Source organism: Armigeres subalbatus, chromosome 3 (assembly GCF_024139115.2).
Source record: "Armigeres subalbatus isolate Guangzhou_Male chromosome 3, GZ_Asu_2, whole genome shotgun sequence".
Lineage (NCBI taxonomy): Eukaryota > Metazoa > Arthropoda > Insecta > Diptera > Culicidae > Armigeres > Armigeres subalbatus.
Genome location: NC_085141.1, coordinates 124,048,616 through 124,062,441, shown reverse-complemented (window position 1 = coordinate 124,062,441; position 13,826 = coordinate 124,048,616). Strand labels below are relative to the sequence as shown.

Sequence of the window (13,826 nt, the reverse complement as noted above, 5' to 3'; positions counted from 1 at the left end):
ATTGGTTTTTGTAAAAATGACACTGAAACGTGGATAGAGTCCCTTATTTACATTGATTTCAATTCTTTTTAAGAATATCAATCAAACGCAACTTGTTGCAAGGAGATCTTTTAAAGATAAGTGTCAGAAAAGTGAGACTGTTTCTACGCGATTTTTGCATAAACAAATGCATTTTGGCCATATCTTCTGAGCCCATAGTCCAATCCGGCCATTTTTCATAAGGATGTCTCCTTAGGATAGGACAAAATAGACAACTTTTCATCGGTTTCAATTTGCTACGATCAAATCAAAAGAGGACAAGTGTCAGTCCTTCTATATAAAGCAAGTTTTTGAATCTAACATATACCTCTCTCGACCACTCAGTGTTTGCTTTGTTGCTGAAACAGGTAGGCACTGTAGTTAGAATTCGTGAATAAGTATATTAGTGTGCTCACATTGAGCTGGGCGAAGTCTTCATTACTAATGTAATCTTAGAAACAAGCGGCTGGAAAAAAGGTTACGTTCTTATAGAAAATCACAATCTACTGAGTTATCATAAAATGAGCCCAAACATGCGGATTAGACTGTAAGGCAATATATGGATATTTTCTTTCAACTTTTAAGACTTATTTCATCGTGTACCACAAATTTCGAGAAAAAAAATTTGCTTCGATTATATGAAAAATTCGATTATATGGACTTTTTTGCATCGAAAAAGTCCATATAATCGAGGTATACCTGTATACTGGTTTTAACACACTCTTGTGAAGCAAATTATGGCTTTCAAGGGCGTTATAAAAATTAAAATGTGACTTTGGTAGTCTCAAATTTCCTAGTAGCTGGACGTTAATAAAATTTAAGGTTTAATTCAAAACGCCAGTTCCTCAATTGTCTTTGTTTTGCATTTGGTAAAAGTATGCTTAGAACGGCAGATTAGGCCTTGGAGATCTGTTCGTTGCCAAGGACTTTACCATCGCAAGCAACTCTTTGCACGTCTTCGTTGTTACTTCGGCCACACCCGCTTGTCGCATGGGACGGAAATAGTAACTCGACAATCTGCAATAACCTCGCCGGAGACCGTTTGGGAGGTGCCATTCTTAAGCTCTTGCATAACCTTTCCTACTTTATACCACCTGTCCATCAACCTCAACCCTAACTCTGGTTGATAGTCCAGTACTCAAAGCAACTCTTCGTAGCAGCAACTTCTGTTCGGTCGGTTAGCAGATTTCCGAAGCTATCATTCTTTATTTATCTTTATCTTTAGAAAGATAGATAAAGGTAAATAAAGATAAAGAAAAGCTATCATTGATCATAATTGGTGCCGGTTATACCCACTCCTAAACTGGACACGAATCCGTCGACGAAACGGTGCTCGTAGCTAATGTATTTGATGGGCAGCAGCTCAGTATGTTGACTGTTGAGGAATGCCAGCTCCTCGTCCCATGCCAGTGAAATTACGTCAGTCATCATGCGCAAGATCCAGTATGTTTGGATCAAGAAGCGGATTCTTTTAATGCCTTAGACCGCACTACCTTTCTGTAGTACCCAAATAGAGAGAAAGGTTAAGTAATAAGAGATGTTCATATAACGAATAAAATTATTGTTAAAAAAAAACAGAATAATTATACCTATCATTTGAAACCTTGGTGATTCCTAATTTCACATAATATGGACAACAGGAAATTCATTGCGATATGTAGACAACCCTGTATTCGACTTTACCACTTCATATCTCTGCTTCGACTCATCTCCGTGGTAACGAATACTTCTACAGCTCAAATCACGACGAGAAGTACTATAAGCTTTACACACACTAACAACGTAATGCATTACACACATCAGTATAATGCCGAACTCTACGTCGTAGCATCGAACGAACTTTACTTCATTCTCTCGATCAAGTTTGGACCGTGTGGTCGCGCTCGTGAGTCGGTAGGTAAGGAGCGAAAAAAAAATAAGATGGAGTCGGACAGTTCGAATGGGAGTCAGCCGGAGGTTTGTCCGGAATCCCCGGAAAATTACCACACTTTCCACCATCGGCTGACGCCGCATCGACGCACGCGAATTCAGCTGGGGTAGATGAGAGAAGCCTAGAGGCGACGAGGACGTATTTGTTCAAGTAGCGCCGGTCTGCTAGGCACTTTAGCTCAAATTCATAGAGTAAACTACTGTTAATAATTTCCTATGCGAAGCCGGATCCCCCGATTATTGGTTGAACTAGAGATGGGCAAAACGGATCACTTCGTGGAACGGATCATGATCTGGATCATTCAGTCTAATGATCCGGATCTTTCATACGGATCGGATCTTGGGAACAAACTGTAAGGTTATAGCAAATTAATGAAATGGCTCACACTATTGATCCTTACATAGATTAATTAGTAGACGACATCTTTGATTTTGGGGGAAATTGTACATTTTTCAGAACGAGTAGAAAGATTCGGAAGACGAAAATATATCTGAAACATTCATGTAGACTGCTATCAGATGATTTAAATAAATGAATAAATAAAACAAATTTCATCCTTCTCTAACTCACAAACATATATAACATTTATGGAATATCTACTACAAAAAACTTTTCATTTTGTCATTTTCTTACAAATGGTCCGATCTGGTGAACCGGATCTTTTGAAAAGTGAGGTACGCCTCAATCGCTCACTCCAAAGATTCGGATCATTTGAACGGCTCCGGATCTTAACGCACATATCTAGGTTGAACTAGATGCTGGGAACCGAAAGCTGATGTGTGCTACAGCACACGTGACGCACTTTCCAGCTGACAGAAAAAAACCGTGAGTGGCCAATTAGTGCACCATATCCACGGCCTGAACACCATAAGCAGATTTCATCGATGATGAGAAGCATAATGTTGTTTGCGTACACAACAATGTAAATGTTAAAAGAGTTCTAAAAGCCCGGAAGTAGTGTTCTCGATCAGTACCCAAAGAAAAAAAAGTTCACGATAAAGGTTTTAGCTCGCGAGCAGCCCAAGTACTACTAAAGTTTTAGAGATATTCAAGAAAACAAGGTTTACGTGATTGCCTTGATACCTTGCAGAAGAAGTAGGTACTGATATCGTGCAATGCCTATACTACCTTTACCCTAGTCGTTCATTAGCTTCCAAACTTCTGGCTCAAACGACTTGGTTTTTCGCCCGAATTTTTTCCTGGAAATTGGGATAACGTAAACGCAGAAACTAAATTAACAAAGCTAAATAAAATGTGTTGATAGGGATAGTGCTGGGCGAGATTCTCTACGGTATGATTGGGTAGCTGTCAATTAGCGAAATGATGTATTCATTCATTTGTTTAGTCTACATCTAAACAGATAACACTGAATCAACAATTTTACGCCACAATACACGGTTCGAGGCCGCATCTCTCCATCCTCGGATACGCCCCACGCTCGCCAAGTCGTTCTGCACCTGGTCTGCCCATCTCGCTCGCTGCGCTCCACGTCGTCTCGTACCTGCCGGATCGGAAGCGAACACCATCTTTGCAGGGTTGCTGTCCGGCATTCTTGCAACATGACCTGCCCATCGTACCCGTCCGGCTTTAGCTACCTTCTGGATACTGGGTTCGCCGTAGAGCTGGGCGAGCTCGTGGTTCATTCTTCGCCGCCACACACCGTCTTCTTGCACACCGCCAAAGATGGTCCTAAGCACCCGTCTCTCGAATATTCCGAGTGCTTGCAAGTCCTCCTCGAGCATTGTCCATGTTTCATGTCCGTAGAGGACAACCGGTCTTATTAGCGTCTTTTTTGACCGCAGTTTCTTCTGGAGCCCGTAGTAGGCCCGACTTCCACAGATGATGCGCCTTCGTATTTCACGACCGACATTGTTATCAGCCGTTAGCAAGAATCCGAGGTAGACGAATTCCTCGACCACCTCGAAGGTATCCCCGTCTATCGTAACACTGCTTCCCAGGCGGGCCCTGTCGCGCTCGGTTCCGCCCACAAGCATGTACTTTATCTTTGACGCATTCACCACCAGTCCAACTTTTGTTGCTTCACGTTTCAGGTGGGTGTACAGTTCTGCCACTTTTTCAAATGTTCGGCCGACAATGTCCATGTCATCCGCGAAACAAATAAATTGACTGGATCTGTTGAAAATCGTCTCCCGGCTGTTACACCCGGCTCTCTGCATGACACCTTCTAGCGCAATGTTGAACAACAGGCACGAAAGTCCATCACCTTGTCTTAGTCCCCGGCGCGATTCGAACGAACTGGAGTGTTCGCCCGAAATCTTCACACAGTTTTGCACACCATCGTTGCTTTGATCAGTCTGGTAAGCTTCCCAGGGAAGCTGTTCTCGTCCATAATTTTCCATAGCTCTACCCCGAGCAACACACATGCTGTAAATCAGTTAATGATACTCATATATGACCAAATTTGGTAATATATGAGTTATTGCAAACAAATCAACGTGAATTGTGCTGCTAGGGACGCGGTCTATACTGTCGTATGCCGCCTTGAAATCAACGAACAGATGGTGCGTTGGGACCTGGTATTCACGGCATTTTTGAAGGATTTGCCGTACAGTAAAGATCTGGTCCGTTGTCGAGCGGCCGTCAACGAAGCCGGCTTGATAACTTCTCACGAACTCGTTCACTAATGGTAACAGACGACGGAAGATGATCTGGGATATCACTTTGTAGGCGGCATTAAGGATGGTGATCGCTCGAAAGTTCTCACACTCCAGTTTGTCGCCTTTCTTGTAGATGGGGCATATAACCCCTTCCTTCCACTCCTCCGGTAGCTGTTCGGTTTCCCAGATTCTGACTATCAGTTTGTGCAGGCAAGTGGCCAGCTTTTCCGGGGCCATCTTGATGAGCTCAGCTCCGATACCATCCTTACCAGCTGCTTTATTGGTCTTTAGCTGTTGGATGGCATCCTTAACTTCCCTCAAAGTGGGGGCTGGTTGGCTTCCATCGTCCGCTGGACTGACGTAGTCATCTCCTCCGCTGCCTTGACTTTCACTGCCTGTACTCTCAGCGCCATTCAAATGTTCCTCGTACTGCTGCTTCCACCTTTCGATCACCACACGTTCGTCCGTCAAGATGCTTCCATCCTTATCCCGGCACATTTCGGCTCGCGGCACGAAGCCTTTGCGGGATGCGTTGAGCTTCTGATAGAACTTGCGTGTTTCTTGAGAACGGCACAGCTGTTCCATCTCCTCGCACTCCGCTTCTTCCAGGCGGCGTTTCTTCTCCTGAAAAAGGCGTTACCTTGCTGCTACCTTGCGTTCCACGTTCTGCCGGGTCCCTTGCTGCAGCGCGAACGCCCGCGCCGCTTCCATCTCCTCTAGAATCTGTCTGCATTCTTCGTCGAACCAATCGTTCCTTCGATTTCGGTTCACATACCCGACGTTGTTCTCCGCTGCGTCGTCAATGGCTGCTTTGACTGTATTCCAGCAGCCCTCAAGAGGGGCCCCATCGAGCTCACCCTCTTCCGGCAACGCTGCCTCGAGATGCTGCGCGTATGCAGTGGCGACATCAGGTTGCTTCAGTCGCTCTAGGTCGTACCGCGGCGGTCGTCGGTACCGAACATTGTTGATGACGGATAGTTTTGGGCGTAGTTCAACCATCACCAGATAGTGGTCAGAGTCGATGTTAGCGCCACGATATGTCCTGACGTCGATAATGTCGGAGAAGTGCCGTCCATCAATCAGAACGTGGTCGATTTGTGATTCTGTCTGCAGTGGTGATCTCCAGGTGTACCGATACGGGAGGCTGTGTTGGAAGTAGGTGCTACGAATGGCCATATTCTTGGAGGCGGCGAAATCAATTAGTCGTAGGCCGTTTTCGTTCGTCAGCCGGTGAGCGCTGAACTTTCCAATAGTCGGTCTAAACTCCTCCTCTTGGCCAACCTGAGCGTTCAAATCTCCTATGATGATTTTGACGTCGTGGCTTGGGCAGCTGTCGTACTCACGTTCCAGCTGCGCGTAGAATGCGTCTTTATCATCATCAGTGCTTCCAGAGTGTGGGCTATGGACGTTGTTTATGCTGAAGTTGAAGAAGCGGCCTTTGATCCTCAACCTGCACATTCTCTCATTGATCGGCCACCACCCGATCACGCGCCTTTGCATATCGTCCATCACTATGAAAGCTGTTCCCAGCTCGTGTGTGTTGCCGCAGCTCTGGTAGATGGTATGATTACCTCTAAACGTTCGCACCATTGATCCCTTCCAACAAACCTCCTGCAGCGCTACGATGCCGAATCCACGGTCCTTGAGCACATCGGCGAGTATGCGTGTGCTCCAGATGAAGTTGAGACATTTGCAGTTCCACGAACCGAGTTTCCAATCGCTAGTCCCTTTTCGTCGCAGTGGTCTTCGCCGATGGTTCCGGTCCGTACTCTCTTGTTGATTGTTCGTTGCGTGAGTTTTTTTTTTTGGCTGGCTTGCAGGGCCTGACACCAAACCCCCTAAATTTCCGGAGGACCATTCCTCCTTATTTCCGGTGGACCATGGTGCACAGTTTCACTTAGAGTCCCTCGGTGGCACTCGGACGATTATCAGCCGCCCCTAACATGAAGCACAGACGCTGTTGTGAGCCGATCCTGACATGGACGCTCAATAAGATTTGCACCTTTGCACCGGAGAGGAACAAACCCCCCCTTCCCTGTCAGCATACGACCATAGTTCCCACCGGGGTTGGTTACCCGATCTTCCCTAAGGTTGCTCGTATCCCGGCCAGCACCGCGGGGAGGTAGGGATAGGAGTTGCTGGGTAAGAGGCTAAGGACCGTGAAATGGGGTCTATTTTATTCCTTCAGGTACGCGAAGTACCAATGGTACGCTTTACCCAGCATTTGCCGTGCCAATTGTGCATATGAGGCATGCAAAAAGCCCACGACTCCGCAATGTTCCTTACATATTGTGCAAATAGTAAAAACTAGCTTAGCTTAGCTTGATTAATTGTACACATCGTAGTTGCTAATCATGATTGGCCGAGAAACAGCGAATATGCACAGCTTACCAATTGAGTAATCTTCTTGGGATAAAAAAAGGTCTCATTGTACTTGCTTCGTAGTTTCCAATTCATGATTAATAACGATGCTGGTCAGTGGTCACGTCCTTACAGTCAATTTAGGATTTGGAGAGGAAGATTAGTTTCCCAAGCAACCCAAGGACCTATATGCAATTGAATTTGATCACATTTGAGTTGCTGCATTACCAAATCGGTCAAAATTGAGCTGCTAGGGTTGACACTGGCGGAGACAGAGGTGGGGCACCACACGATGCAATCACACCATTGTTCTCAACGGCTTGCACCAAGCGGTGCCCCACCAAATAACAATAGCTGGCTCCGCCAGTGAGGGTTGACACTCATTGTTATAAGAGACAGAGGAATGCTCTGCATATCCGTGAGCGCCACGGGAAAGGAATTGTTGGTTAGTTGAAAAGGTAATTCATATGAAAAGGTAATAAATATGGTAAGCGACTAAATGAAGTGATTTTGAAAACCCGAAGATGAAAACCGTGTTTCAAATCAATCCGGCGCATAATCAATGTGCTTCGTTTAATAAGCTTAGCAACAACACGATCGATTCTGCACTACATAATTTTGTGCTCTTAAATGCAGACATTATTTTTTTCATCTCGTGTTCTCACGATCGATCGCACACTGATTAAAAAAATGTCTGCTCGGGAGGCAGATTTTGTTCAGTTCGCGTTTCCTAGTTTAGCTGCCGTCTTGTGACCAGCAGCAACACCGAAAATGAAAATTCGCCAAATATTGACTTCAATCCTCTGAACTTTTCTCAGGTTAAGGAGCATTTTTTATTGGTTTAAGGAGTATTTCTTCTTTTTAGGGAGCATTTTGCTCAGTTTTCGGAGCATTTTTCTATTGAATAGGGTTACCAAGCAAAACAATCAGCTACTCCAGGGGCTATACAATGGTGCATAAGATTCTACTTTATGACAGCCAATTTCAAGGTACTTATTCAACTATTTCACAATAATTCTTATATCAATATACTGCGCAATTATCATTAGTTAAATAGCAAATCTTTGTTTTTCTAAGGAACATTTTCAATTGTTTACGGTACTTTTTTTTCGTTTCTACGGTACACTTTTCAAATGTTTACGGAGCATTTTATATATTTCAAGGTAATTTGTTCAATAATTTAAGGAAAAATGATCAGTTTTTTTAAGCAGCATTTTTCAATTGTTTAAGGATAATCATGATTGTTTCATGATGCATTTACCATTTTACCCTGCACAATGGGGTCCTGTCCGACCCTATCCGGGTCGTAGCTGGTGTGAGGCAAGGATGTATTCTAACACCGTTACTGTTCCTCATCGTAATCGATGATATTCCGGTAGATGCGATTGACCGTGAACCAAACCGCGACCTTGCCGAGCGCTCTTCCTCGGCAGGTTTAGTCATCAACGTCAACAAAACCAAATCGTTGGATGTAAACACGGTGACTCCTTCCAGTTTCACAGTATCCGGGCAACCAGTGGAGAATGTTGAAAGCTTCCAATATCTTGGTAGCCAAATGGCGTCAGACGGCGGTACCAAGATCGACATAGGCGCACGGATCAAGAAAGCAAGGGCTGCCTTTGCGGGTTTAAGAAATATCTGGAAAAACAGGCAGATAAGTGAACGCACCAAAATACGAATTTTCAACTCTAACGTGAAATATGTGCTGTTATACGCTAGCGAAACATGGTGTGTATCAGTGGAGAACACTCAACGGCTGCAGGTGTTCATCAACAGATGCCTGCGGTATATAATGGCCTAATTGGCCTCGAAACTGGATCTTAAATAACGAGCTCCATCGTCGTTGTCACCAGAGGCCGATTGCGTTAGAAATTCGGGATCGGCAGTGGGGCTGGGTCAGCCACACTCTACGTAGGGGCGGAAACGAAATCTGTAAACAAGCATTAGACTTGAACCCAGCGGGACATCGCAGCAGAGGCAGACCCAGAGGCTCATGGCGGCGAAGCCTCAATAAAGAAATAAAAGAAGTCGACCGAAATCTAACCTGGCAACAGGTTAAAGCGATAGCCGGGCAACGCTCAGGATGAAGATCTTTCAAGTCGGTCCTTTGCACCACCGGCGGTGTACAGGATCCATAAGTAAGTAAGTAAATACAGGGCTGAAACTGAAGTCGATTGTATAGCATAAGTAAGCAAATGATTCTACGATTGTATCACCACTATGTGCTTTATAATTCTCTTAATTCGTGCTCTTGAAAGTCAACTGAAAAAAGCACGTGATTTCCAAGATGGCCGATTTGTTGCTTTGTTGTATAACCACATTAATGGTCTTAATATCAATTTTGCTTCGGCATTTCACTCGTGTCGAAGAAAATAATACTACGTCAAACAACTATTGCTGTTTTGCGACGGAAACGAACTATATCTCGTGGAAGTCACAGTGAAGGTGCTTTGCTCGAAGTCTTTAAAGCGCATCTTTGAAGATCAGTTCCGTTTGATGTCTTGTTTTGATACCTTCGCTGCCTGACTGAGCGGTAAACGGCTTAAATATAACATTCTGAAGGATTTGTGAAGCATGTTTGGTTTTGTGGATGAAGATGTCGTAACCACAGAAGTTTTGATCTGATTAGGGGTGACTATTCTACCATCGTCCTCAATGAAGGTAGATTTTGATGTACAACGCTTTCGAGAACGAAACCACACTCTGTCATCATACGGATTACCAAATATTATACATATGTACCTTTATTAGTATGGAATGTACTTTCGGGAAATAGCCACATTATCCTTGAAAATATCAGCACTGCTCTCGCATATTGGTCCCAACTTATACAAATTTGCGTGGATTTCATGAGTTTGATGTGGTTTCAAACATCTGTTCGACATGGGATAACACGTTCATGCTCCGAAATAGCCCTCCTCTGCGGAGACTAGCCACATTCCAATAATATATTATTGTTGTTATTACACAGAATCATGCTTCGGTGCTGGTGGAAGGCACCTGCCAGATCCCGGATCCGGTGTACAAGCTCGTCGGGTCGATTGTCTGCTTCTACATCCCGCTGTGCGTGATGCTGATTACCTACACACTGACGGTTCGCTTGTTGGCTCAGCAAAGTCAGAACCTGTGTGGTGCTGCCGGGGCCGTAGCCAATGCCACCGGTAGTTGGTCGAGCGGGTGGCTCGGCCAGGTCCCTGCCTTCGACCGGCGGAATACCTGGAAGCGAATTATTAAACTAAGCCTCCCCTCAACGCCCAACCATGCGCACTCAGCCGCGTCGACCGACACCGAGCTTTCGACGCTGGACAATCACGATCTCTGGTTGCTGGAGTCCAGGTAAATGAGCCCATCTATATTCAATTTGTTATAACGGTTATCACTGCTAACTAATGTCGCGGACATGTACGTTTAATTGAATGTTTTTTTCTGTTATCTTTCCTCCCCATGCCCAGCATTCCGGAGCCCACGCCATCAACCATGACCGCGCTGCACCAGTTCGGGAGGAAATGCTTAAGCTCTCGCGTGGTCTCGAAACGGTCGCTGGCAACGGAAACGGGAACAACGGTGCCAGCAGCAATATCAATAGCAGCACATTGCGGCACGGCGAGCAAACCCGTGAGAGTGGCTGCCCCTCGCTGTTGCTGCCGTTCGCCGTTGTTGCCGCCAGCGAGAACCAAAACGGACCCGGAACCGATGCTGATGGGAAAAAGTTTCCTTTCAGGTATGTAAACAAATTTTTGCGCGCACTCAACAGTTTGTGAAGCGTCGCGTCGGAGCAAACCGCAGCAATGGTCACGGAGGGGAATTATTCAACGAAAGCTGGATAAAATGGATTGCTTTTTTTTTATAGAAGAATTGCCTTCTGAACAGTTAGTTTTTTTTTTACTATGCCACTTAAATTTCCCCATTTAAAATTCCAATGTTTTCTTGTTTCTTGGAAAACTCTTGTAGTAGTGAGTGTCGAACTAATTTTTCTATGATATATGGAAAGTCCAAATCATGAACATTGAAAAAAGAATTTTAGTGCCAAGAAAACTATTTATTTGGAAAATCGTGCATGATTGAATTCATCCGTTCAAATAATTGGAAATTCATTTTGTGTTTCTCATTGTTAGATAACAGTAGGTTGATATTCTTACATGCAGGGTTTCGACTTTTCGTTTCAATGAGACCAAAGCAAGCGTTTTTCGGGCCAAGGGAAATTCTTGTTTCGTTGTTTATGTTGAGGATCATCTTTCACCCATCAATCTTTTCTCTAGAATTAGCATTGGAAGATGAACGAAAATCTTGCCTATTAGATGAAAATCCTTTTTCGTTTCATTACTTTTACTTCTCACTCACTTTTCGGGAGAATTATCGCAGAACAATTACAAAATTGTATGGCCGCGCCGGGATTCGAACCCAGAATAGTAACAATAATAGCTGTGGGGATGTGCTTACTTTATCCACACCACCACGCTATCTGTATGAAAGCGTGAGGTTATTTGTTCCACATAAGCTACTACCATTTGCATTGATGATGCCACGAAAATACTCGAATATGAAAGAAAAAGAGCAAACCAACGTTAAGCGGCAATCGAAGTGAGCGAAAAATTGTTATCACTCTCCAGGCTGTTTTTCTTTCCCGAAAAGCGATTTCTCCCCGAAAACTTTCGTGAGGGAAAATCATGTGCTCCTGAGATAGAGTGAGCATTACGAACCCTGCTTACATGTATCAACAATAACTAAACATCGCGTCGAATGATTTGAAATGATTGATTTTAGTAATTACGATTAATCTTATAGCCAATTCTGATTACGCCGTTTATGATAATAAATAACATGATAAAGAGTAACTTGATGCAAATTTCCATACATTCAATTTTCTTTCTCATATTTAACACGATAACTATTAAAATAAATGGCGTAATCTGGATAGGCTATTTTGATCACCATCGTACGCCATATGAACGGGATTACTGTTCATCGTGCCTGGGCACTCGATGCATATGATTTCATATGTTTCAAATATCAATGCATTGCTTCCATTTTTTGTTCTATAGTTGGTACTGAGATGAAAAATGTAGTAAATGAGCGTTGTAATCACAGTTCAGTACACTTTAGTTAAATGAAATGCAAATTTTCCGGGTATCAAAATGCGCTGCTCAGCCATCGGCCTCTGTACAGTATTCATCCTGCATCGACGGAAAAGTTCTCTTGGTTTTGAACTTGGAGGGGAAAGCGGGGCGAAGACATGATGGTTGCTACGAAGCGCGATGAGCCGGAATAAACAGATGAAACAAATTGACTAAAATCGTAACGCTGCATGGAACATAAGAAATTATTCATCAAAAAAATACAATATTTAAAAAAAAATAGAAATAATTACCCGAAATCTTATGAAAAGTAATAAACCTGTAGGTATTAAGTATCTGTTGCTTTAAATATTTGGTTTGCATTTTTATCCTATCTAAATACTAAATTTTTATTTTTTTCAAAACGGTTCATTGCTATTTTTGATTTATGTCTGGAACAATTTTATGTTTTTGTTGATAATTTATTTCGCTATGATCAATTGTTTTAAAATTCTTAATTTTTTTGTTTTTTTATGGACGTTTTTCTTTTTTTTTATGTACATTTTATTCTTTTTATTTACATTATTTAGAGAAATAATTCAATTATGGAGATTTTATTTAGCTGCCGAAATAAAATTAATAAATACTTCTGTATTCAAGCCACTGGTCACGTCACACTCCGGCGCTCGTACAACTACGGTTTGTTTATAAGCTATGGCTGAAGGAGACGAAATACGCTGGCGACAGCGTGATGTTATTGGGGCTGGAAACTTATTAAACGGAAATGTGAACAGAGTGTGATATTGCGTTTCTGATGAAACTTTCACCGAAGTTTTCATGTTATTTTTTGTTGATTCTGCAATTGTTCCAATATAAGCTGTGGGAACCATAAACGGTTGCGGGAATGTGGACAACAATGCGGTCATTGGAACCAATAAAAAAATCAAATCATAATGTAGATCCTTCCGACCAGGAGTTGTTTATTCAAGTTGAGTAAAAAATGAAAATCGAGAAGTGATTCGAATAAATGGTATGCGGTCGTACGTGAAAGTGCTTTATTGGGTATATTATTGTTACGCTACTAACTACGAGAATGGTTTAGCATCGGGTAATTCTACAAAGCTGTCTGAGCTGTTTATAAGAACAGTCTCCAGAACCATCAACATCGCCGTCGCCTCCCCTAAATTGTGGAAAGATTGAATGGGTACTGAAATGAATTCCCTCAAAAATGTGCACTTTACGATCCAATCATATACAGAAATAGTTGGTTGAAATTCAAAAGATTCCCAAAACTTATTAGGGCATCCAGGATCCATAATATATGAAAGTTCAAAACAACTAGAAACATTTTGGGCTTAAAAATTCTCCATGAAATCCTTGTAGAAGCTGTTATTCACAAATTTCTCTGAAAATCGTTCGAAAATCCTTCTCATGTAATTGTAATTCCTCCTTATCCAGAAACCCCCCACTTAATTTTTTTAGGAAATTCACGAGGAAATTCCTTGAAGATTTCTTTTCTTCTCTCCAAGATTTACTTCTAGATATTTCTTCGGCTATTCTCTCTTCAGGAAGAATTCGGCATTTCCTTCAGGAATGCATTCGAGAGTTCCGTCAAGAATACATACGGAATTTCTTCCCAAAATACTACCAGAAGTTTCTTCAAAAATTTATGACGGAAATCCTCCGATTTAGCTCCATAATTTCACTCGAAAATCTATAAGAAATTCCTTCGGAAATTCTTCTAGGAACTTCTCCGGGCATTCCTCTCGGAACTCTTCCTTTAATTCCTCCGGAAATTTTCCGGGAATACCTCCAAACATTCAATAGCGAAATCATCTAGCATTT

At 42.9% G+C, this 13,826-nt stretch overlaps 1 protein-coding gene across 1 annotated transcript in view; it reads left to right on the top strand.

The window, feature by feature from the left end:
• LOC134221957 (muscarinic acetylcholine receptor gar-3-like) overlaps positions 1–13,826 on the top strand; it is a 338,661-nt gene that overhangs the window by 216,633 nt on the left and 108,202 nt on the right. The window contains 3 exon segments of the mRNA XM_062701120.1: positions 9,899–10,263; positions 10,380–10,426; positions 10,429–10,648. Of these exon segments, the coding sequence (XP_062557104.1) occupies positions 9,899–10,263; positions 10,380–10,426; positions 10,429–10,648 (632 nt within the window).